Raw genomic sequence first — 27,994 nt, 5'->3', positions numbered from 1 at the left:
CAGCCACAAAACTTTTTATGGTCACTAAAACCTTTATGTGTTTACTGCTAAACATTAACTACTAACTGACAGTGTCAAGTGAAACTGTCAATGTAAAGGCAATTTATACAATGTTTACTTCAATTTATTGGTTTTTGTAGCAAATATAGTTCACTTTTTGAGGGTGTGAGCGTTTTGGTATGACTTATGTTTCATTATCCACTCGCTTCATAGTATAAACTATTTATAAAAAATATCTTATAATACACGGACTATATTTTATAAATTCAACAGTTGATTGTCCTACATACGATGATCCGCGAGAAGGGTGTAGCTATGGGCGTGGTTTTCGATCAAAGGAGAGTTTTTTGACTGACGCCGGTCGATCAGCTGCCTTAACATTCAATGCCAGCGTACCGCTAAGCTAGGCGGATTCTCTGTTTGTAGGCGCTGTTCGCTACATACGGTTTGCCTGTGTTATCGGCTGCGCTCGTAGCGCGTAGCTCGTGTTCCAATTCAGAGTAACGGTTTTCAACTGGTTTTGATATGACCTTAACAATCGTCATGATTTTGGCGGTCTCCTAGGCTATATACTCGGTAGTGACCCTGCCTACGAAGCAGGATGTACTACATACACATTTTGTATGCTACGCCGTAGCATAGGTTGCTACACTCGCTTACCAAATACGCTATTTTTCTAACACGTCCTATCACCTACTCTTTAAGAAATGTCAAAACGATTTTTTTTATTCATTGGAGTTATAGTCTTTCAAACTGTTTTTGTCAATGGAAAAGGCGGCAAATTTGAATAATGTGGGGGCGAATAGCCGATCTCCCTTACAAATTTTAAATTTCGCGTCTTTTTTACTGACAAATTGCTTTGTAGACTATTAGCAACCTAAGGATCTTGCCTCGCTATATAAAATAGTTTATGTAGCGGATTTGTGTAACGACACAATATATGCAATATATGCATATATTTACCGCGTTAACAAGTTTTTGTTGATTTAAAATCACAGACAGCGGCAAAATATGTTACAACTTTTGGCGTGTCTTTCATGAACATATTGTAAATGTAGACTTTTTGTGTGCAGGTGCAGAGGAAACTGGACCCGATGATGAACGTACTAAAGTCAGTTTTCGGGGTGTGCAGTGGGTCCGCAGAGAAGAGCGAAGTGCACGACACAGTGCGTCGTATTTTCGGAAACGATATGGTCATGAAAGAGAACACGGAACGACATTTGGTGTAAGTCCCCCAGAACATGAACAACTAGGAAAAGTATTTAAATTTTAAACTCAAAAATCGTAGGTTTTGCTGTGCCTCGGTTACGCTGTATAGAATAGAAATAACTATTCAATAAAAAAAAATTACCCCTACGCATGATGCCAAAAATATCACTTTTTTACCAAAATAAAAATGCCTTACATCATTTTGGAATAGAGCTGATACTCTTCAAACTGCTGCTCGATTTTCATTAAACATTTCAAAAACTCACCGCTAGGAAACTCGCTTTCACGTAAAAAAAGCCGCATCGAAATCGGTCCATCCATTGAAGAGCTACGATGCCACAGACAGAGAGATGAACAGACAGATATTGGCGTCAAACATACAACACCCCTCTTTTTGTGTCGGGGGTAGAAAATGGTTTTCAAAAAACAAAAAACAGCAAAAAAGTTACTAAAAATACTGTTACTTATATTAAAAAAAGAGGCAACAACTTTAGCTTCTACATCTCTGTTTGGCTATAACCAAAAACCATTAGTACCGATTAGATAATAATAATTTAATTTAAGTTCTGACTTAACTGTTGTTGTTGTTAATTTATTATAGTTATGTATAATTCAATTCGTATATTCCTAAGTGTCATGTTTGGTGTATACTGTAAGTGACATTATAATAATAATAAAATAAATAAATAAAACCATCCCCCGGGGTTTTGGGTGCGGAGTAATTTCATGTAGGTATATTGTTCATTGTAAAATAGTTAATAAATTATTTAATCAAAAGTATGTAGTAAGCTCCAAATGTTATTATAAATTTTAAAACCATTTCAGTTTTCACAGTTTTAGCTAGTGTATAAAAATCTTGCTCCCAAAACCGCGGGGTATTTTTATAACTTATAAAAATACGTTTCTATTTCTATTTACTTAGTGTACTTATTTTTTTAGGAGAAGCAAGTATCTAAGTCACATTAAGGAGAATCTGCCAAAAATGTTGGACAGCAAGGTAGCAAGCTCCACACACAAGAGCAAACCGAGCAAGAAACACACCGCTGTGGTAATAGTTGATGTTTGTACTGTTTTTATTTTATTTTTTATTTTTTAGTAGAATAAAAATACATGACAAATCTCATAACAACTCCACAAATATTAATTTTATTTAATTTGGCCGTGGACTCATCTACTCGTTTCATAATCGTTCATCCCCTTTTTAACCCCCTTAGGGGTTGAATTTTTCAAAATCGCTTCTTATCTCTTGTACACTTTATAAATGCAACCTGGTGTGCAAATTTCAACTTTATAGCTTTTGTAGTTTTGGGCTCTCATAAATATCTGAACACGCACTCTAACGCCTTGACAATAGAGGCGTGTTCAGATATTTGTGGGCACCTTGGCCGATCCGATATATTATCTGATGGCGACTGTACATAAGTCCCGGAGCGGTTTGAACCTGCGACCTTAGGATTGAAAGTCACACGCCTTTACCACGCCACGCCACGCACAGCGTGCTGTACCACGCCAGTTTAAATGTTCTAATTGAAATATAACCCTGATTGATTTAGCCGCATTGATCAGGAGGTCGATTCGATTTAACAATTCGTTATTCTTTTGAACTAGTTTTGATACGACCTTGACGGTCGTCTTAACTGGACGCATCTCACGTACGACTTTAAGTTTATTTCGCATACACTAACCATGTGACCAACATTCAAGGTAAGGTCCTATCAAAATACGATCAAAACTGTAGGTGTAGATGTGAAATAGTTATGGATTTACAATTGCTTATAGAATTTGTTACAAAAAATAAAACGAAATAACTGTTGTATTATTTTTACAGAATGTGGAACCTCAAGATGACAGACATGGTCGAGTAGGACCTAAGATTGTGGTTTTTGATGCTTCTACTGGTAAGTGTAAACCTATTGAGTTATTATTACTGTAGAAACGACATAACAAACAATGAAATTGTCGCATTCACAACCTGTACCACGCGACACGCGACCAAAACATAGTAAGCGCCGTAAAATTCATGGCGCTTACGCGTTTAGATCGCGAGATTCACGCTCCGCTTCTATTGGACCGCGAGCCAGGCGCAAATTTCGTCAGTCATCGCCTCCCGGGCGAAAACTCGTATAGCGGTTAACGGCTATGTATGATGAACCCTCGTGAACGTCAGCTGCCGCTCCGTTGGTGGGTTGAGAAATGGCAGCTTCCGAAACGCGTAACACGGTCTTTCCACCGCGATACAACCGGCTGACGATTTGTTTTATTAACAATAGCATCTAAACTATCATCTGACAAAGTATCAAACGGGAGGAGATGACGCCGATGCCTAAAAAGAATTTTTCTTTTTTACATGTTCATGTGACCAGCTGACGGTCTTTCCACAGCGATACAATCGGCTGACGATTTTGTTTATTCACAAAAGCTTCTAAACTATCATCTGACAAAGTATCAAGCGGGAGGCGACGACAAAAAAATTTTTATAGACTTTATTTGCTGCCATTCCTCAACCCACCAACGGAGCGGCAGCTGACGTTCACGAGGGTTCATCATACATAGCCGTTAACCACTATACGAGTTTTCGCCCGGGAGGCGATTGGTCATGGAAATCTGTTCCTGGCCCGCGGTCTATATGGTTTGATGCCAAAACGGCAGCAACTCATGGCGCAAAATACTGGTTCATTGTGCCGGTTCTATACGTTAGTAATAATAGTTCAATATGTGGACCATGCCATAATATCGCAGTGTAAGGCTGCCTTTCCTCTGAGGCGAAAACGAACGGAGATGAGCCTAGCATAGCCTAGCATAGCCCATCCTTTAAAAGGAATTTAGAAGTGTGGCTGCTCACAAAAAACTTTTATACTGTTAATGAAATAATGGAACTGCCAATTACTTTATAATATAATAATTAATTATATAAAAATTTTTTTGTAATTTATTATATTCTATTAATTATGAATTGATGACATTACAATGTTGTGTATATTTTCTGTCGAAATACTCTGTAATTGTGTCATCTCTATGTTTATTGTACAAAATTGTATTTGACGTGTACCTGTATTGTACCAATAAAGATTATCTTATCTTATCTTATCTTATCTTATCTTATCTTATCTTATCTTATCTTATCTAGGTAAAAAAATTGGAATGTGAGGCGAAAAGTTATGTTGGCACTGCCAAGTATACCTACCTACTTCAGTTACTTCCACTGTGTTACGTTGTACTCGTATGAAATTATTTTGTGGGGTGAAAATGACAAATATCAAGATCGTATTTACTAATACCTAACTAGTTACTAAATATATGAAAAATACCACCCAACGTCAGTAAGAATGTTTTCACATTATTCTAAGGGACTTCACATTAAACTCATATAAGTAATAACAAAAAAATACTCATTATTATTAAATTTATTAGGTTAAATGATTGCTATACAATTATATAAAAATATACACAATATAAATATATTCATCATTGCCAAATCAGTTTTGAAGAAGTATGATTATATATATTGACGTCCACTTGCAGCTCGGTCTGCAAGATTATCAAACATGTTGACATTCCCTAGGCAATGGGTGATTTTTTTTCCCCATTTTTTTGTTGTTTAGCTGAATCCTTAGCTGAAAAAAAAAACAACAAATTTCACTTATGATCAAAGAGAATTGAGTAGACATAGAGTGCTCACTCCATACATCAGTTTTGTTACCAAAACGACTATTATTTCCGTAGTCGACATCCAGTGTAATAGTTATTTGTGCAACAAGAGAGGAAAGTTGGTTTTTCTTGCGAGTGTTTATTTTGAGTCACGAGAAAGCGAAAGATTCTAAGTTAGAATCTTGAGCGTAGCGAGGGACTCGTAAATACGAGATGTAAAATAACTTTGCTCTCGTGTTGCACACATAATTTTTCACCTCAGTAGTGAGAACATATTAAAGGTTAAAATGTATTTCGAATTACACAGAATAATACAATTTTTTTTATAAAACTATGAAGTGGTAGTTCATGGCCTTAACTAAATTAAAAAGCTACTTTGTTTCACTCCCTGGAGTGAGGAAAGTCGCACTTTCCTCACTCCAGGGAGTGACGAAAGTAGGCTTGTTCGAGCTGTTGAGGTGAAAAAGTATATTGCTCAACAATTTACAACTAATATTACAAGCAGAAGGAGTTCCGGTTAACCCGGTTATAATATTAGCTGAAAATCGTTAAAATTAAAACAATATAGGTATACAATACTAACAATATATATAACAATACAAATATCATAATAATCATAAAGAAATCTGATTAAGTAAAACTCTTACCTTTATTAGGCTTAGTTAACGTCTCCAATTCGGATTCAGCATGGAGGTCGTAAGTAAAGAAATTTTTCAAGATCGTCTCCACATTACCCAATGCTAGTTGTATCTTCTCAATTCCCGTATTCAACCTAGTTTGTAGTTCTTGATATGCACCAAGATAATCCAAAAGTGTTACCTTGATGTCATTTTCCAAAGACACAATAGGATCTTCATCTTTTTCTCCAGGAATGGTCGCACCAACATCTTCAGTATGAATGTTATTGTCAGTTAATCCCTCTTCCAAGAGTTTCTCTACATTACCCAATAATTGCTGTATCTTCTGAACTCCCTTAATCATTTTAATTTGTAGTCCCAGATATTCACCAAGATTATTTAAAAGTGTGTTTTCGAAATTTTCCAAATGATGCTCTTCTTCTTTTGGATGTTCTACGGTCGCGCCAAAAGCCACTACAAAGGTGCACAAAAGTACTGCAAAGACCTTCATTGTGAGGTGTTGTGAGTAAAATAGATGTTCACTTGAAACTGAGGCTAGAAAGACAATGGATAGCGTTGTAGAAGCTGGGTTTTATACAAAATTAATGCGCATTTTTTGCGGAATTCTGACAGCTACTTACGCATAAGTAATAAAAGCTATTATCTCGTGCGTCATATTACTGAAGAATTTTCAGCATAAGTAACTTATCTAGGATTTTTTTCATTTATTACATATTTGAATTTATTAGGTTTTTACTTTTTAATGTACATTTCTTTTTGCATTGTTAAGATTTGGGTTCAAAAAGAAACCCTTTGCATTTTAATCATAGAGTTTTAAATACTTTGTGCGATTTTTGACACGAGTCGCGCAAGTAGTAAACTTTTATTATGTACATGCGTATTTTTTACGTAATCGTTGACATGTGTATTCACTGATACGTATTTATTTTCTTACACGAGTCATAAACACGTGTCAATTAAATCCGTTGCAAGTGAGAATTAGCAACTTGGATCTCTCCGGCTTTCCAATAACGTACCTATGTAGATCTAATCCAGTCATACCTACATGAGGTGCAATTGGACACTTATGGAATACTTTGTGTTCCAGGTACTGGACGACTAGTCCTGGTTGGAGACGAGAGAGTCAGCGTCCAGGGTCTCTCCAGCTTCGCGACCATCAGGGCTACAGCTTGCGTGTTTGCCGGGAGGTGGATGTATGAAGTCCAGCTCGGGACTAAAGGGATCATGCAGGTTATTACCATACTGGTCTGGTGGGAGACGAAAGAGTCAGCGTCCAGGGTCTCTTCAGCTTCGTGACCATCAGGGCTACAACTTGCGTTTACACGGGGAGGTAAATGTATGAAGTCCAGCTCAGGTCTAAAGGGGATCATGCAGGTTAATACCATACTAGTTCTGGTTGAAGACGAGGGAGTCAGCGTCCAGGCCCTGACTCCCTGGACTCCAGGGTCTCTCCAGCTTCGCGATCTTCAGGGCTACAGCTTACGTGTTCGCGGGGAGGTGAATGTATGAAGTTCAGCTCAGAACTAAAGGGATAATATGCAGGTTAAAACTTAGCATTAGCATTGTGATATTGTGAACCAATTTTTTTAATATCTTTCTTTTAGCTAAATGAAATTCTCTTTCATGATTTGTTGATTACCAGCAATTAATTATGTATAAAAAACGGCTCCTTCTGCTAGATGATAATATTTAGATGTTTCAAAGACCTCAATACAAACTTTTACTCACTTCTTACACAGTTGCAGTCACTGTAATTTCCATCATTATTTACAAAAAACAGCAGTATGTAAATTGTACGTAAAAGTCAGGCCAAGATAATTTTGCAGTGATTTTTATAGCATAGACGCCCAAGTGCTATTTATACGTCAAAATATTTTCATAGAAGTTTGACGTTTAAAATAAAACTTGTACGTCTGTGAAACGAAAATCGCTGCAGAGTTATCTTGGTTTGGCTCTTAATACGTTTGTAGTTAAGTTTTGTAGACATTTATCACTCTTGTAAGCTATCAACGAAAATTTTCATTTTCAACCTTACATTTCTGTATACATTATACCTTTAGTACCTATTTTAACTGATTTCCAAATTGAACTTTATCAGATCGGCTGGTGCACCAGTTCTTGCCTCTTCTCCATGGACACAGGAGTGGGAGACACTGCCAACTCTTATGGTTATGATGGCGGGCGAGTCAGGAGATGGAATGTGGCTACATCCCCGTATGGCCAGGCGTGGCTACCTGGAGACGTGATAGGCTCATGTATAGACATGGATCATGGAACACTGGAGTATTTTCGGTAAGATCCAATCGCTTCCGTAGGATGCCCAGCAGGATAAGGATTGTAGGCACTGCCAACTCCTACGCTTACGATGATGAGGATGGAAGAGTTAGACGGTGGAACGTGACGTAGCAACTTCTCCTTATGGGCAAGCGTGGCTACCAGGAGACGTTCTTGCATTGACCTTGAGTGGGTAATGGAACATCTAGTATTTTAAGTATGATCCCGTCGCTTGTTTCGGGGGCTGTATATGCCTAATACGAGTTGCATAAGGATAGAAGACCCTGCCAACTCCTATGCGCATGGCAGAGGTAGAATCAGAAGGAACATCTCTGTAGGGGACAGCGTGGTTACCAGGAGACGTTATTGGCTAATGTATTTTTATGTATTTTGACAATAGAACGCTTTAAATAAGACCTCGTGACTATTCTTACTCTTAAATATAGAGAGCCCAGCCATATATATCTTCAAAGTGTGCGCAGCACAAACATAAACAAACCAAATTACTGCTTCAATACTTTATAAAAAATTAATTAGGTGCTTATAGATAACATGTTCCTCTCTCATTACATGAGAAGGTCTGTGTCCAGCAATACAGGTAATCAGATACCGAACACAACCATGCAAGGCGATATGGAGAACGTAGTTATGTCTTCCTACAGTCGAAAGAGATTTTGTGGAGACGTGTTCCGTAAATCCGAAGCCAAGATTTAGATTTAGACTTATTTATTTCATAATATTAATATTTCAAGTAAATGCGTTCATTGATGTCTTGTTTGTATGTACCTATCTTTGACGCTCTTCTTCTGCTAGGTATTGACTAAGTATTATATTTAATTTTTCCTCACAGGAACGGAGTTTCCCTGGGCGTGGCATTCAACAACGTCACTCATGGTAACGGCGTTGCATACTTCCCAGCCGTTTCGCTGGCGATGCAAGAACACTTGTATGCTAACTTCGGACATGTGCCTTTTGTGTAAGTTTAGACCCTCTTTCTCATCGATACTTATGTCCTTTATCTACTTCACATAGACATTGTTAAAGTGCACCTTTATTATAATTTTAGCTTACATCAAACCTAAGTAGAAGAGTAAATATATGGTTATCCTATATGGTCTGGTTGTTTACTTGCTTACTCTTAGAATTAACCTTTCCTTAATCTTTTTGCGCCACATCTATATTTATTTATTTAAAATTTAAATCTGGCAACGGCCTATATTACAAATACCTTATAGACTAACATACATATACGTTTTATAAACTTAAAACTTAACACTATTTTGGCGACAAAACGGCGTGGCTCCGTTGAATCGTCTGGTCTTGCGTCGGATTTATATTTATCTTGAAAATATACGGTTTGTTTACCATTACCATTTGAAGAAGTTTGAATCTCACGTGAGTATCCTAGTTGATTGTTATAAAATTGGGTGAAAAGTTGCAAGATATTTCGTCCGCAGTTTCCCCCAGGACGACTTCGCGCCGCTCCAGCTGCCGCCGGTGCGTGAGTGCGCGCGCGCAGCCCTCCTGTTCAAGTCCATTGACGCGCTGCTGGACGAGCTAGCCAGGTTCAACGACCTTAGACCGTTATCGGCTAAGAGCAGCAAGGTTCAACATTCTTTCAAGCAGAAACACTACCTCTATATAAATTATAAACTGAAATAGATATCATATACGAAAGAAAAAGTGCCCTAGTCTTCCACTGCCCGGGCTGGAATCGACTCAGCGTAGATAGACGCTCGACGACCCGTTTTTTTCGTTTTGTTTTAGTTTTCTTTCGTATATGACATTATTTTAGTTTAAAATCCGCATAATAATATGCTAGTCAATCAATGCCAATCCGTTATACTTACTCGCGTATTTTATGCATGCACATAATGTTATGATTATAATATAACAAACCATCTCCAAAGGTACATAAAGTTGCCATTTAAAAACAACCCAAGCACACATAATATATTCTATTTTGTTCAGGCCAGATCAGAATCATCCAAAGCGACGGAAGAAGAGGTGGCACTGCGCATCCACAGTTCCAATTCCACATACACTCCCAAACCCTCGCCACATCAAGTCGCGGTCACGAACAACACGGATCACAAGAGGATATCAAGAAAGGTAGGGCTAAAAGAGAAGGTAAAAGATGTCCAGAATGAAGAGGTGGCACTGCGCATCTACAGGTCCAACTCCACGTACACTCCCAAACCCTCGTCTCAACAAGTCGCGATCACGAACAGATGGATAACAAGCGGTAGGATCTAGTCGGACTTTTCTGGGGACATGTACCTAAACAACAGCCCCAACTCCTTAAGCCGAGGTTTTGAAGAGTTGGATTGGTGTTAGATCACGGTCTCCATGTATGATTCTGCCCCAAAGTCAACTTTAACATTCTACAGCTTAATACATGTAGTAGTAGTATGACGTGTTAAGGTATGGAGGATGGAATGACTTCCAATGGGCCTCCACAGCATACAATTCTAACTTTAATAAATTATAATTTTAATCTTCCAAACCCCTCAGTCCGATCTGACTACTAGATATAAGATGATGAAATATTAGTAAAAATCAACAACCGATACCACCGACCAACATTTAAGAAAAGAGAGTACTTCGATCTTAAATGCCGGCTTCGCACTTACGGCCCGTCTGGTGTTACGTTGCAGACGATCCGTCTGCTCGTTTGTTTGTTTATAAAGGAAATGTTTAATCCTACAAATAAAATAACTATACTTGAACTAAGGAAAATGTTGAGTTCTGGCAATCGTATTAAACCCATTTTACTGTGGCATTTGAACACATTATACATCCATACTTGACATCGATCTTTCTCTCGATTATTGTAATAGCGATAGAGACGGAAACAGAGAGCAGGGGAACTTTGGAACTAGGTTTTTTGGCTTCACCTAAGATTAACAGTAAAGAATCTTCGTTGTTCCAGGCTTTCCTCATGTCCCTAGCCCGTTTGGCGGTGGTAGAGCTGGGCATCAGTCTCCGACTCTCCTATGTGGTGGTGTCCGAACTACTGCCTCGAATTCGAGGCGCTCTCGGCGTCAAGAACAGATCCATCAATGTGGACGCACTAGCTGCCGAGTTTTATGCCAAGGCTAGGGAAAGGAATTTTGTAAGTAGTTCGAGTAATGTAGAGTACCTAGACCTCTTAGAACTGTGTCGTATGCATAATTATTAGACCGCAGTTTGACTTCATCCTTGTTGTGGTGTCAAATGTGGTTCTGTTACTCCTAGCTGCTAGCTCCTTGAATGTCCGTCTTAAAATTCTCATACAATCCATTGAAAAAAAAACACACCTTTTGCACGAATTGGACTTAAGTGATTCTAGCTCTTAACGTAACAAGAATCAGAAGTCAAACATACGACACAGACAGATATATCTTTGATGACGGCGAGTGTTACGGATCTCACTTTCGTCGCATTTTTACTGATTTCCCTGAGGTTAAAGCTCGCATATATAGTATATTGTTAAATCTTTATTCTATTCACCACCGTAAATAACGTCAAAATTTCAAGTTTTTTTAAAGAAAAATATGACCAAAACCTATAGGTACCTCAACAAGAATTGACTATTTGTGTTTCGTATCGCAAAGTATCCTGTTCATTTATTTCCAGACCGACTTGTCGACCAAATTCCTATCACAAGCCCAGCCGAAGTTGTGTACAATGCTGGACCTGCTGTGGACGTTCTTGGACGAGGCGGCGTTGTGTGATATCTTGGAGCACTGCGTTGTGAGGGAATGCCTACTCTTCGATTTGGTGTCCCCGGTAATATTACTTATTACAGGCCAGGCCCTACGAAAACACTACTTGTGCTAATTATGCCACCTAGCTTTACCTATTGTCGAAGAAATTTTAAGTCTACTCACATCACAAATAATATATTTCGGGAAACTAAGGTAAGTCCCATAGATAGTAGGTAAATACCCCACAACTAGCGGTATGTACGCTATTAGTTATGGGCTACGTCTACGTAACCCTAAGATGAAACTATGCGTGTCTTCCTATATGCGGGAAACAAGCCAAAAAGTCAAAACTATTCCTATTTAATTTAGACACTATACAGCCAAATAGAAAAATAAACTATAACATCCAAGCAGGCTTTGAACTGCGTCATTCCGGCACAATTGGTACTTTTCAGATTGCTTATATCAATTTTCCATCGCAGGACATGCAGTTTACCCAACAGCAGGAAGGCGTGTACATGCTTTGTGGTCTCATGCAGCATGTGGAGACCAGGCACCACCTCGTCAAATATGTCTTCTTCAACAAAATATCGTAAGCTTCATTGTTGGCTTATGTAAATCGGAAACTTTACAAGTACACACCGAGCAACTCTTTAACCTTTTGAACGCTTTACGTCATGATCAAAAATGTCGTACTTGTCCCTAACTGGCGCCGTGGGCACGACTTGTTACGCCTTTAGGTGTTATGGCGTTCAAGAGGTTAATGGTATTGAATGAATGAGTAACCTAATTCCATTTATTATGCAATTAAATTTAATAAAAATAAAATAAAAATAGCCTTTATTCCACCATAATTAAGTAATTTTTTTTTTGTATTTCCTCTGCATGCATAAAGATTCTAGTTGCACATTATTGTATTGTATTTAGAATATAGAATTGTATAACATAGGTAAGTGACTAGTAGTAGGTATTATTTATAAAATATAAAGATTTATTTTAACATTCTATTTCAATTTCATTATCTATTTTTATCACAGTCTTTTAAATTTAAAGCCATTTTCACTATTACAATTAGGTATGAAATATATTATATTAATATTAGTATAAGTTTAATAATTACTAGTACATACTTAAACATTAATTTTAAATACTTAAAACAATTATTCTTCATTAATTATGGAAGTCGCCTCTGTGGCGTAGGCCTCCCCCAGTGTTCTCCATGTGTCTCTACTAAATTTACTATTCTTAATTCTAATGGTGTGTGGTATAAAGATATGGCGTATATTCATTGAATTTCTTTATTAGGTTGTCAATAGGTAAAATTGATTTTTTTTTATTTCTACATACAGATTCGACAATTTTCTAAACGTGAAGTGCCCGGACGAAGAAGTCCTCAAGACTGTCGTCCGCAACCCATGGTGGCAGAAGCCAACGCCTGTTCAGGGGGAGACGGATCCTCGGATAGCTGGTATACCTACGTTTTCATTATCATCAGGTCAGGTAAAAACGTCTAATGCTGGACATGGGCTTTTCTCAAGCATCTGCGCAAGGATCCGTCGCGACACTGCCTAAATCCTGAATCGTCTTATTCCATTCACCAGGCCCAGCACTTTTCTACTCTACCAGTTATTGGCGACAGCAAGCTATCTTATTATTTATTTGTTTACTTGAAGGTTAGGCGGACGATATCCCTTATATGGCTAAACTTTATAGGGTTGTGTAAATAATTTGACTACTTAGATGTGTTTCCACCCAAAACACCCAAAACAGAGTTGCTTGGCGCAGAAGAGTGAGGAGGCCCGACCCCAAATAAAGGGAACAGGGAAAGAAGAAGAAGAAGAAGACTTAGATGTGTTTCCAGTCTTGTACTTATTTCTACATTATGGCCTTAATAATACAATGGAATTTAAATTTACAGAAATGGCAGAAACAGGCACGATAGCACGTCCTAACCCATTCACGGGAGGTAATGTTTCAAGAATTACATATTTTATGATTTCCACGATTCGATCTACAATCCGATAAGGGATAAGACCCTGGAAAATGGTCAATATGTCATACTAACCTGCCATGATTTTAAATCACTGGGTTTCTTGCAAAGGTTCTTCTCTGACAACTGTTCTATGTGTCAAAACAATTAAACATGGTTGCATTCAAGTGCTGCCAAACTTACAGGACGCGCTTATGCAGCAGAATAAAAAAGATTTATGTCTGTTTGCTGTTTACAACCATCGTGTGAATGCACATAGTACATAATAATGCCCATTAATTTCTACTCTTTCTTGTCGGCCTGTAATTTTTGTCCCTTTCGATAATTTCCAATACATTAATTACAGGAACTAAAAACGAATACACCACATCACTTGACGACATAAAGATAGAAACGCAGTATAAGGAAGACTGTAGTAAAATCACCAAAGCTGTTGTGCCTTTAGAACAGATCCAGGTATCTTCTTAACCATCTAATAAGTTGATGATTAGCACGGTAGTGGCAAACGATTAGACATTCAAAATCTATTGATGATTCGCCGACTGATGATCATGATCGGTCCTTTTGTTCCACAGCTGGAGTTTCTCTTGATGCTGCTGGACAACTCGGACGGCACGAATATGGTTCCATCGACGAGAAAGATCTTCATGGATAAATTCAGGAGATACATAATGGACAACTGTATTTTGGACATGGTGATTTTACCTGACTTTAAAAGCGTGTAGAAAAACATTTTCACTGCCGCCTTGAATAACAAAAAATCGAAAATTTAACGTACGTTTATCTTCTTTGGGTTCTGAGCAGTGCCGAATTAACAAATTACAAACTTAAGCAGTTATTTAAGGCACCACGCCTAGAGGGACAATCTAATGGATGACCCTGGAGAGAGGATGATAAAAATGGCTCTGGTACCTGGGCCATTTTATTTAAAGTTGTACACTAGCCTTTTTTTAGATTTAGATTATTTTTGTTATTTCTCTCCTGTCAGGAGCGAAAGAGCTCGTAATTCTAAATAGCCCACCTACTGAGTCGTGGCGACCAAGATCCTCTAAACGGGCTTTTAAAATACCCTCACGGTACCTATGTACTTATGTTATACAGAGGCTGTTCAACATATCGCGCAACTCGCCTGCCATCTCGTGGTGCTGCCACGCTAGGCTGTTGTCCGCCGTGCTTAAGCTGTGGGACGAGAAGCCGCTGGGCCAAACGTATGTATACCCACTCGCATACATGTCGCGCGAGTGACTAAAAATACGTGAGTGAAACCGCTAAGCTAGCTAAGTTAATATGTCTCACGATAGTTTAAATTCGATTGTACAATCGAATTTATTTTCGATGGGAATCTACTGGGTTAGGGCAAAGAGAATTAAGTAGACACAGAGTGCTCACTCCATACATCAGTTTTGTTACCAAAAAGACTGTTATTTTCTAGCGTCAAGTAGCGGAATTATTAGTACTGCTACTCGACAATAGATGTCGCGACGAACGGAAAGTCTAATGCTCAACGATTTTCAATTAATATATTACTATCTACATTACGTGTACTCGATTGACTGATTTCATTGTGTAGTTAGTGTAGTTAGTATTGTATCGAATATTGCATGCAAGTTCTCGCACCGTGGAAATGAGGCTTAACTTTGTTTCATTTCTCCAGCAACACTTCCGTTCCTCCTTACACCCCTCCCAAATCGTTCATCGACGGGGAACTGGACTACTACAACGTCGATCGGCTGGGTGGCGTGCTGCCTTTCCTCGTGAGAACCTTACGGTACGCTATTTTTATCGTTTTGTTCACGAAAACCACTGTATCAAATAGTGATGAAATAGCTTGGACAACAAGTCTATACAAGCCTACTTTCGTCACTCCATTTAGTGAAGGCCATGAACTGCCACTTTATACTTCGGGGTCTATTACAAATTCGAAATACATTTTAACCTTTAATATGTTCTCAGACGATGGGCATTGAAGTTGGCGGCAAGAGGTTAACAAACCTGCGCTTTGCTGACGACATAGTCCTCTTCTCCCACACGTCATCACATCTGCAACAAATGCTGCAAGACATCAGCGCGGCGAGCCTTGAGGTTGGACTTACAATGAATAGAGCGAAAACTCAGTTGATGACCAATCAAGCTAAACATAGCATAGTAGTAGATGGGCAGGATATACAATATATCGACGAGTACGTTTACTTGGGCCAGATAGCATCCTTCGAGAACAGGCGGTCTATCGAAATCGATAGACGTATCGAGAACGCCTGGAAGAGCTTCTGGTCCATGAAAGCGCTAATGAAGGGTGACCTTCCCTTGTGTCTTAAGCGCAAACTCCTTGACATGTGCATCCTGCCCATCCTAACTTACGGTGCACAAACTTGGTCATTAACTGAGGCCCTAAAATCGAAACTCAAGGTTTGCCAGCGAGCTATGGAGCGTAGTATATTAGGTGTTCGTAGAACTGATCGAATCAGAAACACGGAACTACGCTCCAGAACTAGAGTTGCAGATGTAGGCGTCAAGACCGCTAGCTTAAGTGGGACTGGGCGGGACATATCTGTCGCATGCACCCGGAAAGGTGGGCCAAAATGGTTACTGAGGGACCCACGGAGCACCATAGACGGTGCAGGCCGGGGTTCAGGCAGACCAAAAAGGAGATGGCGGGACGACTTGGACGCATTCTACCCCAAATGGTGGGAAAATGGCGATGATAGAGTCGAGTGGAGAAAACGAGGGGAGGCCTTTGCCCAGCAGTGGGACACCAAAATAGGCTAATATAAAAAAAAAGTTCTCACTATTACTGAGGTGAAAAATTATATGTGCAGCACGAAAGCAAAGTTATTTTACATCTCGTGTTTTTAATTCCCTCGCTACCCCTCGTAAGTCTAGGTGTAAAGCTTAGGGACTAAATTCGTATACAGTACCTTTTAAACCAACAATATGTGGTCTACATCTCAATCGCTCCCTGCCTGACGAATCCCTGACCTTGCTCACAAAATTTCACGAAAATTGGTTGAGATATGCATTCTGCCCAGTTGAAACGGAGACGCTTCGTTCGCTCTTCGCGCTCGCTCGTCCAATTACCTATATAAATGATTTAAATAAGTAAATATTCTATATATAATATAATAATACTCAATTATTTTCCTCAGTCAAGACCTAATAAATGTATTGGGAGAAGAAAATCCGTTTGTACAGAGCTTCGAGCCCACTTACAACAGGGGCGGAGGAATTGACATGGGTAATTATTAATTAAATATTATAATTAGTTTATTTACTGAAGCGCTGATAGCCTAGCGGTAAGAACGTACGATTTTCAATCCGGAGGTTGCGAGTTTAAACCCCAGGTCGTCCCAGTGAGTTTTTCGGAACTTATGTTGGATACTCGTATCAATGTATTGCAAATTGCAAGAGATTATCGGTGACATTAACACCAATATACCTAAACGACAGCTTTAAACTCCATATAATTGAATGTAGATACGCTTATAACAGGTGTGAGCGAGATGGGTGCAGGCTCTCCCGGTCTAGCAACACTGCCTCAAGTAATTTCTTCTATGGCCCGCTTCATGCACGCAACGCTGCCGCCAATTCCCAACAGGTATTTTAGGAAATCCCTTATTGGATTTCTGTCCTTGTTGCACTTACTTTTGAAGTTCAAAAGAACAGAAAAACTCAACATCAACGATAAGTAGACTAGTAATTGTGTACAATAGTTCGAATCCCCTTCCTCCTTATTTTAAATACGATCTTGTATTTTTAGCTACTACTGCTTCGGAGCCTAGTCTTTAGAATCGCTGCAGACTAACATCATCATATTCTCAGGTCTACAGGAGAAACGGCTTTGGCGCTCAAGGGCACTCGCTCCATGATGCCTGGAGCTGGCGCCATCAACGCCAGGACAGGGTATCTTCGGCTCCTGGATGGACTGCTGGCGCTGTATCATGGCTCAGCCATCAAACATGCTGAAAAGGTAAAGGAATCCCACCTCACACTTTTTTAAGATCAGTTCCGACTTCCGTTCCGACCACCACACAATTGATTCAGGAGAAACGGCACGGCCATTCAAGGGGAACCGCTCCATTAAACCGGGAAAAATGGCTCCATCAACGTCAGAACTCTGTATCTGCAACTGCCAGATGGACTACTAGCATTATACAGATGTAATGCATAATTATTATCCATCTTATTTTCATGGAAACGTACGAACGTGTCTTGCCATTTCAGTCAGTCTCGTTACAAAAAGTACTGAGGTTGACTGAAGTAGCATATCGAATACGAACGTTTCCGAGAAAATACGATGAAAAACAATTATGCACTACATCTGTACCACCGCTCAGATATCAAACGTTGAAATTGAAATAAACGTTTTCTTTTCAGCTATGCGAGCTAAGAGACAATCAGCAAGACATGGCAGACTGTCTTCACGACATCGAGCATCGGATCGCTGCCATAACAAGCGAATTGCAAGCTGCAGGTACAATTTACTATAGGCCGAACCACACCAGATGTGTACTTAATGCAGGCAGATTCGATTATCTGCGTAGAACATGCGTATTATTTTTGACGCTGAAGCGCTACAGACAACTAGCCAATCACAAATATCACAATGTGTGATTTTGCACGTTGAGTGGTCCAAGAGGAGCCGATCTGTCAACCAATGACAAGCGAGATCTCACTATGTAAGAAAGATGACTGTTAGCTATATTCAGTTTTACAGTGTACATAAAATTAAATATATAAATAAATATAAGTTTCCAACGAATTGTGGACCTCCTCTCCTCTTTCGAAATATTGAAGCCCATAAAACATTTTGCTTACATTAAACACAGGTAAACGTAAAATTTCCGAATCGGACATACCAAAAAAGGAATTAACAGAGAAAATACTGCAAGAACTCGAAAGATCCAAGAGTGTCTACGAGGTAATTGAATAAGTTTTATCAACGACATATTAGTTATAGTAAGAGTATAAGGTAAATGATCAATACCATCTACCTACTTTAAGTATTGACTATCGGGATTCAGTCATAGGTTTTTTAGTCTTTAACGATACAATAGTTATTGGTGCAACAAGAGAGGAAAGTTGGTTTTCCTGCGAGTGTTGATTTTGAGTCCCGAGTAAGCGAAAGATTCCATAATTGAATCACGAGCGAAGCGATTGATTCTAAGTTAGAATCTTGAGCGTAGCGAGGGAATCAAAAACACGAGATGTAAAATAACTTTGCTCTCGTGTTGCACATATAATTTTTCACCTCAGTAGTGAGAACATATTATAGGTTAAAATGTATTTCGAATTTGTAATAGACCCCGAAGTATGAAGTGGCAGTTCATGGCCTTAACTAAATTAAAAAGCTACTTTGTTTCACTTCCTGGAGTGACGAAAGTAGGCTTGTTCGAGCTGCTGAGGTGAAAAATACTTCACGGGAGGCATTTCGACAGTCTTCACAAATTGGTCGGTCCACTACGTTCACCGACGGTACCATAGTATTTGTGGTCAATATCATTTTTCGATATTATTAAAATGTTTCTGGTGGGTAAGAAATGAGAACAGATTTTATTTTACACATAGTTGTAGCTTAGTTTTCGTTTAAAATCGTTGGTACCGAATTCGGTAGAGGGAATCTGAAGCATCAGGCGGCCTAGCCAAGGTAACAATTGCTATCGCTTCGCCATCGAATCACTTTGTGTCTACTTATATCAATCTTCCATATTAGTGTGACAGTGTCAGTTGCGTTTCGTTCGCTACGGAGCGTTAGCGATTGGCATGTTGTCTACGGGGCCAGGCAATGGCTAGCTCTTTTGCGTGGTCAGTGATCATGTTACTTTCCCCCAAAGCTATATGCTTCCAGGAGTTTAAAGTACCGATGGTTTCTAGGAGAAGCTTAAAGCCGGAGCATTGCAAATGGCGTGGGTGATCGGAGCTGTGTGGACACAGAGCCGACAGGTGGACTTGGCCAAGCACTTCGCGGGCACGCTGCACTCCATGCGGCTTGCCTCTGACACAGAGTATGCTGCTCACACGCAGGTTATTATTTACATTGTTTTTCGTTGTAAGAAAGTTACATGGGCATTGTCAGGCAGGTTTATATAGTGGTACTACGTAAACGAAATTAATAACTAGCTTAAATCTAAAATAGGCCCTTGAGGCATTGTACCAAGGATGCTGGCGGCATTTCCCCGCTGTATCGCAATGCTGATACGTTGTGCGAGAAAGCCGCCAGCTCTTCGGTCACCAGCTACGTCAACCAGATGCTTCGCGATTTATGCAAACAACTTATGTGCGCTGGGACCCCATGGACCTAGAGTTTCAACTCCAAATATCTTGTAGGCAGGTTTTGATAGAAATCCTAAAGAGGTAGGTATAAATTGTCCATCACAAACCAGAATCTCACAAGCATTGTCTTGATATTTTTGAGGAACTTGGGGTCCGCTCGGCAACCCGACGTACTTCATGCTTGTTTATCTGTCTATTTCTAATTTCATTAAAAATTACCTTTACTTAAAATGCGAAATTTATACACGTCCATAACTAGTGTTTGGATCATGTAAACTTAATGATCCTGATCATATTTTGTGCAAGTTGATGGATTTTGAATAACACAATTGTCATAACAGGTGGCCAGTAAGGAGATCCTTCCAGGGAAGAGTTCTCTACTTGGAAGCTACGCGTCTCTACAGCTCGAATACACGGACAGCTCCAGTAATAGGTAAAAACAGAGTTTATATCTGTAGATAGTCACAACGGTTTGATTAGACGTTAGTAGACAATTTTTGGAGAGTCTTACACTTGTTTATTGGCATAAAATAAATAAACTTGTAAAAATTTGGAAAGAACACGCAACGTGCCACACCGAGTTTTTATACCTACAACACAAATCATTGTAGGTACATACAGAAATTTACTAAATCTGCCACGGCAGATGGAGTTATCAACTTATCAGTGTATGAATAGCCTTGTTAATAGCCTTTTACTAATTCATATGTTTAGCCCCCAGACGCCAAACTCAACAGCGGCCACCCCCCGAAACGAATCGAACACTCAAGTCGGACCGGGCAATCGTAAGTCGTGACTTTTTAGATATTAATGGTACTAAAATATTAACGTTATAATATTATTTCAATTCAATGTTATAGCATCCCATCTCATACGCACTGTAAACTTCTAAAAGCGTGAGCTGATGTTCATCTTAATCTAAAACTTCTTTCGCGCTATCTTACCAGAACCAGTGACGCGTGAGTTCGCTGAGCCCCTATTCGCGTTCGTCCCGGAATATCACGTGGACGCTATGTTGGAACTATGCAACACTCTCCGGTTGTACATGCATCCCACAGTGCCAGTTCATCAGATACCAGGTAAACTTGAGTACCTACCTTATTACCTATTATCACACCTTCGAGGAAGAGCAGAGACAGGGTGAGTTGGTTTTTAATGGACTTTGTGTTTCTAGAATGAGAAGAGCTGATTCTCTTTATGACGCAACTTTTTTTTTAAACGCAAACGAGCAGACGGATCGCCTGATGGTAAGCGATTACTACTAGCGATTGCGATTGGTTGGTAGCGATTGGAACTTCATTGAGTTAAGGCTTGGGTCGTCTGGATGAGACATAGAGCAATGCCAAAAGGAAAGTAGTCGTCAATAAAAGCTTGTATCAATAAAGTTTTCGTACTTATTATAGAATGGGAAGATCTGATGGTGTCCTGCGCGTCTTTCCTGTGTTCTGAATTCGCGGACCAGCGTATTGTGTTGGCCAGTACTCGAGAGTCACTGGTTCAGACGCTGGCTTCGTTTGCCACGCAGCCGCCCACCATGAGGGCTATTGAAAGGGTGCCTATCAAACAGTAAGTGTTTCTTTCTCAGAATACCTAAAACAAGTATTAGTTACATTGCGTAGTCAGTGGTGTCGCTTGGAGTTTACTGTATATGTACCTAAACTATGTACATTTGATCAATGTTATTGCGATTTGACCTTATCTTGTATATCTTAGATAGAAATTAATAATTAGTATATGTGTTCTAACTGATGTAAAGTTAACTGATACTATATGATTGGTTTGCAATAATGCATGGTTTATTGAATTGTTCTGTATACTTAGTTATAGTACCTAGTTAATAAGGAATGTTTGCATGATTCTTTAAGTAAAATGTACGCACTTAAAATTACCCACTGCCCAACTATGTTTACCACTACATTTTTGCAAATAAATATATCTTATCTTATCTTATCTACGTCGTGCGGATAAAATTATCGAATAAGTATATTAAGCTTTTGAGCTTTAAACTTTGAGGAAATGTTCAAACATTTTCTGACCGGAATCAGACCTTTTTGGGGTTCTATAGGCAACTCAGGTAACCCTTGTAGTTTTGCTATGTCTGTCTATCTGTCCGTCGGTCCGCCCGCGGCTTAGCTCAGTCATCGTCAGTGCTAGAAAGCTGCAATTTCAATATCATGCAGATAAGCACTATTAGGCTGATGCTAATGTATTATTGCAGTCAAACGTGCATGGTGGAAGAACTAATTCGTCCGTACCAGAACCGAGCCTGGGCGCAGTCCAATTGGGTGCTTGTACGTTTCTGGCATGGCTCAGGCTTTGGCTTCCGGCATCGTCAATGGCCTCATCTCGCTGCCAGGTGATTATTACACTTTTACTTATTTAAGATCCACTTTTACTAGCATCACACGGAAGAGGTGATGCTAGTCAAGCACATCTTCAGATATTTGAAAGGCACCTAAGAAAAGAAGTCACCGCCGCACTCGGTCTGCTACAGCGACGCAGATCATTTTCCGGTATAGTATGCTAATTCTCTGGTGCCGCTATAAGCTGGAGAAGCCAAAATCAAACTACAGTTTATATTTCTTCAACGGAGGCGGAGATAATAGCAGCGAGCAAATCCGCACATGAAATAATGTGACTGAATCGATCGTTCAACAACCTGCTTATCCGATATGTAGCTATACTTAGTCGTAGACATATTGGTTCGTCACTTCGTCAAAATGTATATTTAATTCTTTTATTTACAGATACGGTGACAGAGAGCCGACAGCGAACAATCTTGGTGCCAAAGTAGATGCTGGACTTATGAGTCAATGTTTCGGTATGTTTCTTTTAGGTACTATCTTCCTCTTCCTGAAAAAATGTACCCCCATATTATGCATCTACTCCTAAGTAAACAATTACGCTCCTCTTTACTTACATGCTACTCTTATTTGCTACTTAACACTTGACAATATGGGTGTAAGCCCAAGCCTGAACACTGAGTGAACACATGGGCGGCGGCGACCACCTGGGCGTCCGGCGCAGAGGCAGTTGCGGGTATCTTTCTCTTTTACTCCAATTAAGGCGTAATGAGAGTGACAAAGAAAGATACGATAGATTACGGACTTCGGTGTTCGCGGTAGGCCTTCAGCATCCATGTGCCGTGTCCAAGTCGCCGGCCTCAGTGCATGCTACTCAAATACCTTGGACGCCCGACGCTGTACGTTCCGTCGAACGCGCTGCTGCAGGTCACTTGACGAGTTGACACTGAGACCTTTAATATCACATTTTAACATATCTACAGGCCCCTGTCCATCAGAAGTGATCCAACAACGAATACGGGACTACATAGCGTCACATCCCAAAGAAGCTGCGTCATTCTTCAACTCGTTGCTGAGCCAGCTCAACTGGGCGTTCTCGGAGTTCATCACTATGATGCAAGAGGTAAGTGCCTCCGCTGTCTTACGCGGGCGCACGGAACGGGTGAATGCCTATTGAATAATAGTATGAGCAACGCGAACTGGCGCGAACTTGTGGGACGGATTTTATCCGCAATAGTACCCGCGGGCGTGCACCCGCTGCGTGCGCCCGCGCAAGACAGCGGATGCACTAAGACCATGTAGAACCAATGACTGCAGGGCAGAAAGTAATTGTTCTTGAAAAACAATTAGGTACGTATCAGAAAACTTATGTAGAGGTGTTTTAATCAAGAAATTATATAGATGAATGTAGAGCGTTTAACATGAATGTATGGCTATAAGGATATAACACCGGCGTCGCATGGCATCCCGTTGAAGTCGCATCACATCGTCGTATTTTAGTGTAATAAACCAATCCGATACTATGCACTTTAAGCGTGTCCAGATAACTGTCCGACTTGTATATTTTGTTTTATACATTTCACACTATCCATAATTCTATATTGCGTTTATAAAATACGTTTAAACTTGATCTAAAACTTTTCCGCCGACGCGTGCCAAGCATTTTCGCACAGATTCAAAATAACAAGATACTCCAGTCTAACAAAAAAAAACCTTTAGGTAGTTTTAAGTTAGCTTTGTGAAGTTTGTGTTTGACCTAAGTTTTATTAAAGGGTGAATCAACTTTTTAGTGTTACTCGTTACCATGATTACGTTCACCTGCACATTTCTATAGTTAATGGGCCAACTACGAAGCACGCTAGTAGAATGTGATACAACATTTCTTTTAAAAATTGTACTACTATTTTCCCATAATGAACAGGACAGAATAACTAGAATTTCACATTTAAAATCAGTTTGAATTGAACTCATAATAATTAACTCATAATATGAACTGCACTAGCCAGAAATAGTACAGGGTTTTTTACAGGTTTCTACCTATATAGAATAAAAATAAATAAAATAGGAGACACAACTTAAAACTGGAAACGAGCTTACAACCCCTCTGATGATGTTGCGGGTGTCCTTAAATTAGGTGGCGGTAATTGCTCTTCATCAGGCGATTTCTCTGCTCGTTTGCCTCCTATATAATACGAAAGATACAATATTAATAAAGTAAAATTTGAAAATATGTATAACAATGCCTTTTTCCCCTCTTGGCTAAGTAACGACCCTAAAAGCAAGCGGTAGATAACAATTTACAAAAGTGTTTCCTGTAAGTGGGGTATCTTAGAGTATTTGTTATCTATGATTTTGGCTCGGACATTCCCCAGTTCCGAACGTCCGATAACTTTGTGTCCGGTGAAATTGCCATGAAATACTAGTAGCTATCAGTTGTGTCCGGACGGATAACAGTTCAGTTTTAGTTTCTGGAAAAAGTTTGTCCAATATAATGCTGCGTGATTGCCCATTTGGGATTGTAAAGAAAGTTTAGGAGTTTGGTGGGTATGGACGTGAATAAGCCTGTTTAATGTTAGGTAGGTAGTTACAGCAAAGCTAAATTGTGTATTTTCGCGTTTTTGTCCCAAAAACCGATTCTTAGGTTTTGCTCTTGAATACAATACAAAATTACAGGTTTCAAACTTTCTAAGTCCTAAATTAAAATTACAGATGGACAGAGTGAGCGTGGACTCCAATCTCGAATCCCGTCAAATCAAGTTGTGTGCAACCTGCTTCGACCTCTACCATGGACTGGCAAGGGCCCTAGAGATGGCTATATGTCTGGCGCCTACAGTTCTCACCAAGGCGGAGGCTTGTGATAAACAGAATGAGCTATTACTGGGCAGGACGTGTCAGGTAAGATTTGTTTGTATATACCTATTATGAGGGTTTAAGGTACTAGACTTGGTCTCTTCCTCTTTAACCGATGTAGGGTCTAGATGTAGATATTTAGTTTAAAACTGATTTTACCTTTAACTGGCAAATATTTTGCTTTTGAGATTCAGCCTGACCTTTCCTCTTAACCTGTTCTCACAAGACCTGGGATGTCATACACAATAATCAATATTATGTGTACCTAAGTGTTCGTTTCTCTTTCCCCACACTATAGCCCCACTCTATATAGGCTCCACTTATACATATATTCTCCAGATACTAATGGCCGTCGTGTCCCGCGTCTGCGTACGGTCCGGCGGCGGCGCCGGTTTCGCCCGTCTTGTGGCCCGTGGACTGCCGGACACGGACCGTGTTCACTACTACGTCGCACTGGCTCCGGTCGCCGGATGCATCATCAGGATGCTTGATCCGAAACTTCCATATGAGGTATTTTACTTCTCATTTACATTTTGATGTTGCAATAAAGAAACCTTCCCGAAAATGTCAAGCTTCCCATGAAGGAGAATATCTCCCATGATACCGATAAAATCAAGACCACAACTAGACTAGGATCGTATGCATAATTAGTATTAATAATATTAATTAGACTGCAGTTTGACTCCTGATCCTTATAGTGGTGGTGTCCCTAGGATTAAAGAAACCCGATGTTTCCAAGCTGAAAAGTGTTGCCATTACCCCCCCCCCCCCTAACAGCCTCTTGAATTTCCCCCTTACAATGCTTACATTCGCCGTCGAAAAAAATAACCCCTTTTTAACAAATCGGACCTAAGTGATTTAAGCTCTTAACGTAATTGCCCTACCTGGTTGATGTTGGTATTAATTTGAAGTACATTTAATACAATAAAAACAGAATTCTATGATTTTAGTTTTGCCAGGCTTCACTGAAAATCACGTCACGTAAAGTGTGTCCTAGGACTCACTTCGGGACATAAAGCTGAGTTAAAGCTTTTAGCGCAATTCTCTGTTCATTTAAATAATAATTTGTAAACTATGTAATTTTTTGAGCTTATAAATATTTATTTACCTATATGTTTTATTGGCAGCACTTGGAGCGAGCGACGAAGGCGCTGGTCTGCGAACCGCTGTTCCACATCGATGGTCTCGATTTCATGTTGGGGAAGTGCAAAAGAGCGGATTTCTCTTTCTACAACTGTTAGTACATATCTAATGTAGTAGTAGTAGAGCCATTTATTTCAATAAATATTACACTAGTTTACAAAACATGCAGTGGTTTTTGTAAATAGATTTAGTATTAATAATATATTCATAATTTATGCAGTTTAAATTTATACAATTATAAAGATAAGTACTAAATTTCGTTTTAAAATTATTGTTCCATGCATTTTTATAATTTAATTCTATAAGTAATTTAATAATTATTGTATTTATTTATTTTATAAATATTTATTGACATGTCCATTTGTGGACATAGGCCTCCTCCATCGTGTGCCATGTATTTCTCTGTCTGCGGCAATTCTTGTCCAGGCTACGCCAGCCACGGCCTCGATGTCGTCCCGCCAGCGGCGCCACGGGCGACCCCGTGATCTATATCACATACATATCTAATATAACAGCCTAAATAATTAAACACAATTAACTAAGTATCTACTGAAAAAGAGGCTCGTTGATGTTTTTTGTTCTATCCTTTGATTTTGTCCTCTCGATTGTGTCGAGACGCGATTGGTCAAATTCATTATAGTTCACTAAAGTGTCTCGTAATGAAGTCATTATAGTTGAGTCGGAAGCCCATAGTGAAAAGTATGCGATTACTTATAGTTTTATTTAAGAAGTCTTAATTCAACCATTAAAGTCGACGAGTAGAGACATAGCTTCTGCCGGGTATATATTATGGAATTTCGACGCATTGTATCGAAATTGTATTCCTTCCGCTCCTTAATTTGAAATTATACTTTAATAGACCCCGAGGACGTCACCGTTGAAGAGATGAAAGCGTTAGAAGCGGTGGTGGAAAAACTCCGAGCTGCCAAATCTAACTTGGTAAGGCTCTTGCGTATAACAAATGTGATGAAACTCGTTTTAAGTGACCCGTTCTATAATACATTTAACATGTCTGCGTCTCACGGAAGATTTCTTAGTGATTGCCATAATTACATTTGTGATCATGCAGGAGTCGTCACCAGGAGGTAGCGGCACGCAATCAGAACTGCTTTGCACTATTTGCTACGCGCGACCAGCGGACACTGCCTTCATGCCGTGTGGACACCATTCGTGCAGGTGAGGGCACGTCAATTTGTCAGTTTGGCTTTTGTTTACTACCTAGGGGGCGTCATTAATTGCGTAAGGTATATTTTAAAAAAAAATTTGGAATTTTTGACGAAATACCTGTTTGGTTTTCAGAGCCTGTGTTATGCAGCACATGCTGAACAGCAAGCAATGTTTCTTCTGTAAAGCAGAGATCGAAACAGTACGAGAAATCGAACCGGCAAACAACTGAGCCTGTAGGTACTTAGGCTTATATTAGCCAATAAGATTTAGCGGATTGATGCTTAATAGTAACGTATGCCTGACAAGGACAGTTCACTTCTGCTCGAAAAGAGACGGCTAAATGCGGCGGCTTCACTCTGTGATTCAACGAAGGATTATAAAGTTCCTTCGATACTGAAGCAATCTATAAAGGTCCGTCTAGACCCGTGCAGTACGCCGCAAATGCAAGGGGCATTCCAGAAAGCTGTCGGATACTTGACGCTTTTTTTAACGCTTCATATTTGACATGATAACATAACTTAGCTTTATACTTCAACGGTGTACCCATAGCCCAGGCGGCCTAGCCAAGGTGACGATCTCTTGCGCTTCGCCATCGAATCGCTTTGTGTCTCTCTATCACTCTTCCATATTAGTGTGACAGTGACAGTTGCGTTTAGTTCGCTACGTAGCGTTAGCGATTGGCATGTTGTCTACGGGGCCTGATTTCTGCAGGATATTACGGTACCTATAGCTGCCATACACAGTCACATCCCCGACCCAGTAGACCTCTTTGTTGTTTTTTGTTGTTTTGATGTTTCTTTCAATATTTAGCCATAT

General features: G+C 39.6%; 2 protein-coding genes and 1 long non-coding RNA gene across 3 annotated transcripts in view; 1 reads left to right on the top strand and 2 right to left on the bottom strand.

The window, feature by feature from the left end:
- The window catches only part of LOC134751092 (uncharacterized), a 196,214-nt gene that overhangs the window by 126,600 nt on the left and 41,620 nt on the right, over window positions 1-27,994 (bottom strand). The gene's annotated exons all lie outside the window — the stretch shown is intronic.
- On the top strand, window positions 78-27,460 carry LOC134750886 (E3 ubiquitin-protein ligase RNF123-like). Its single transcript, XM_063686124.1, has 37 exons — window positions 78-177; window positions 1,074-1,225; window positions 2,149-2,257; window positions 3,038-3,107; window positions 6,583-6,725; window positions 7,594-7,787; window positions 8,620-8,745; window positions 9,227-9,374; window positions 9,741-9,881; window positions 10,702-10,884; window positions 11,388-11,540; window positions 11,941-12,050; window positions 12,808-12,926; window positions 13,377-13,424; window positions 13,795-13,904; window positions 14,024-14,143; window positions 14,550-14,656; window positions 15,103-15,216; window positions 16,592-16,680; window positions 16,935-17,040; window positions 17,265-17,412; window positions 17,820-17,916; window positions 18,272-18,363; window positions 19,317-19,466; window positions 20,057-20,148; window positions 20,430-20,500; window positions 20,663-20,794; window positions 21,119-21,281; window positions 21,934-22,071; window positions 22,463-22,536; window positions 23,002-23,141; window positions 24,728-24,913; window positions 25,208-25,378; window positions 25,996-26,104; window positions 26,871-26,950; window positions 27,081-27,187; window positions 27,311-27,460. Exons 2-37 carry the CDS (start codon window positions 1,095-1,097, stop codon window positions 27,405-27,407), a joined length of 4,368 nt encoding a protein of 1,455 aa, XP_063542194.1. The 5' UTR covers window positions 78-177; window positions 1,074-1,094; the 3' UTR covers window positions 27,408-27,460.
- On the bottom strand, window positions 4,596-6,049 carry LOC134751050 (uncharacterized). The gene is made up of 2 exons (XM_063686385.1): window positions 5,505-6,049; window positions 4,596-4,823 (listed from the first exon to the last, which is right to left on the bottom strand). Exons 1-2 carry the CDS (start codon window positions 5,983-5,985, stop codon window positions 4,768-4,770), a joined length of 537 nt encoding a protein of 178 aa, XP_063542455.1. The 5' UTR covers window positions 5,986-6,049; the 3' UTR covers window positions 4,596-4,767.

This window comes from Cydia strobilella, chromosome 21 (genome assembly GCF_947568885.1).
Source record: "Cydia strobilella chromosome 21, ilCydStro3.1, whole genome shotgun sequence".
In the NCBI taxonomy this organism is placed as follows: Eukaryota; Metazoa; Arthropoda; class Insecta; order Lepidoptera; family Tortricidae; genus Cydia; species Cydia strobilella.
This window is presented reverse-complemented; position numbering and strand designations above follow the sequence as displayed.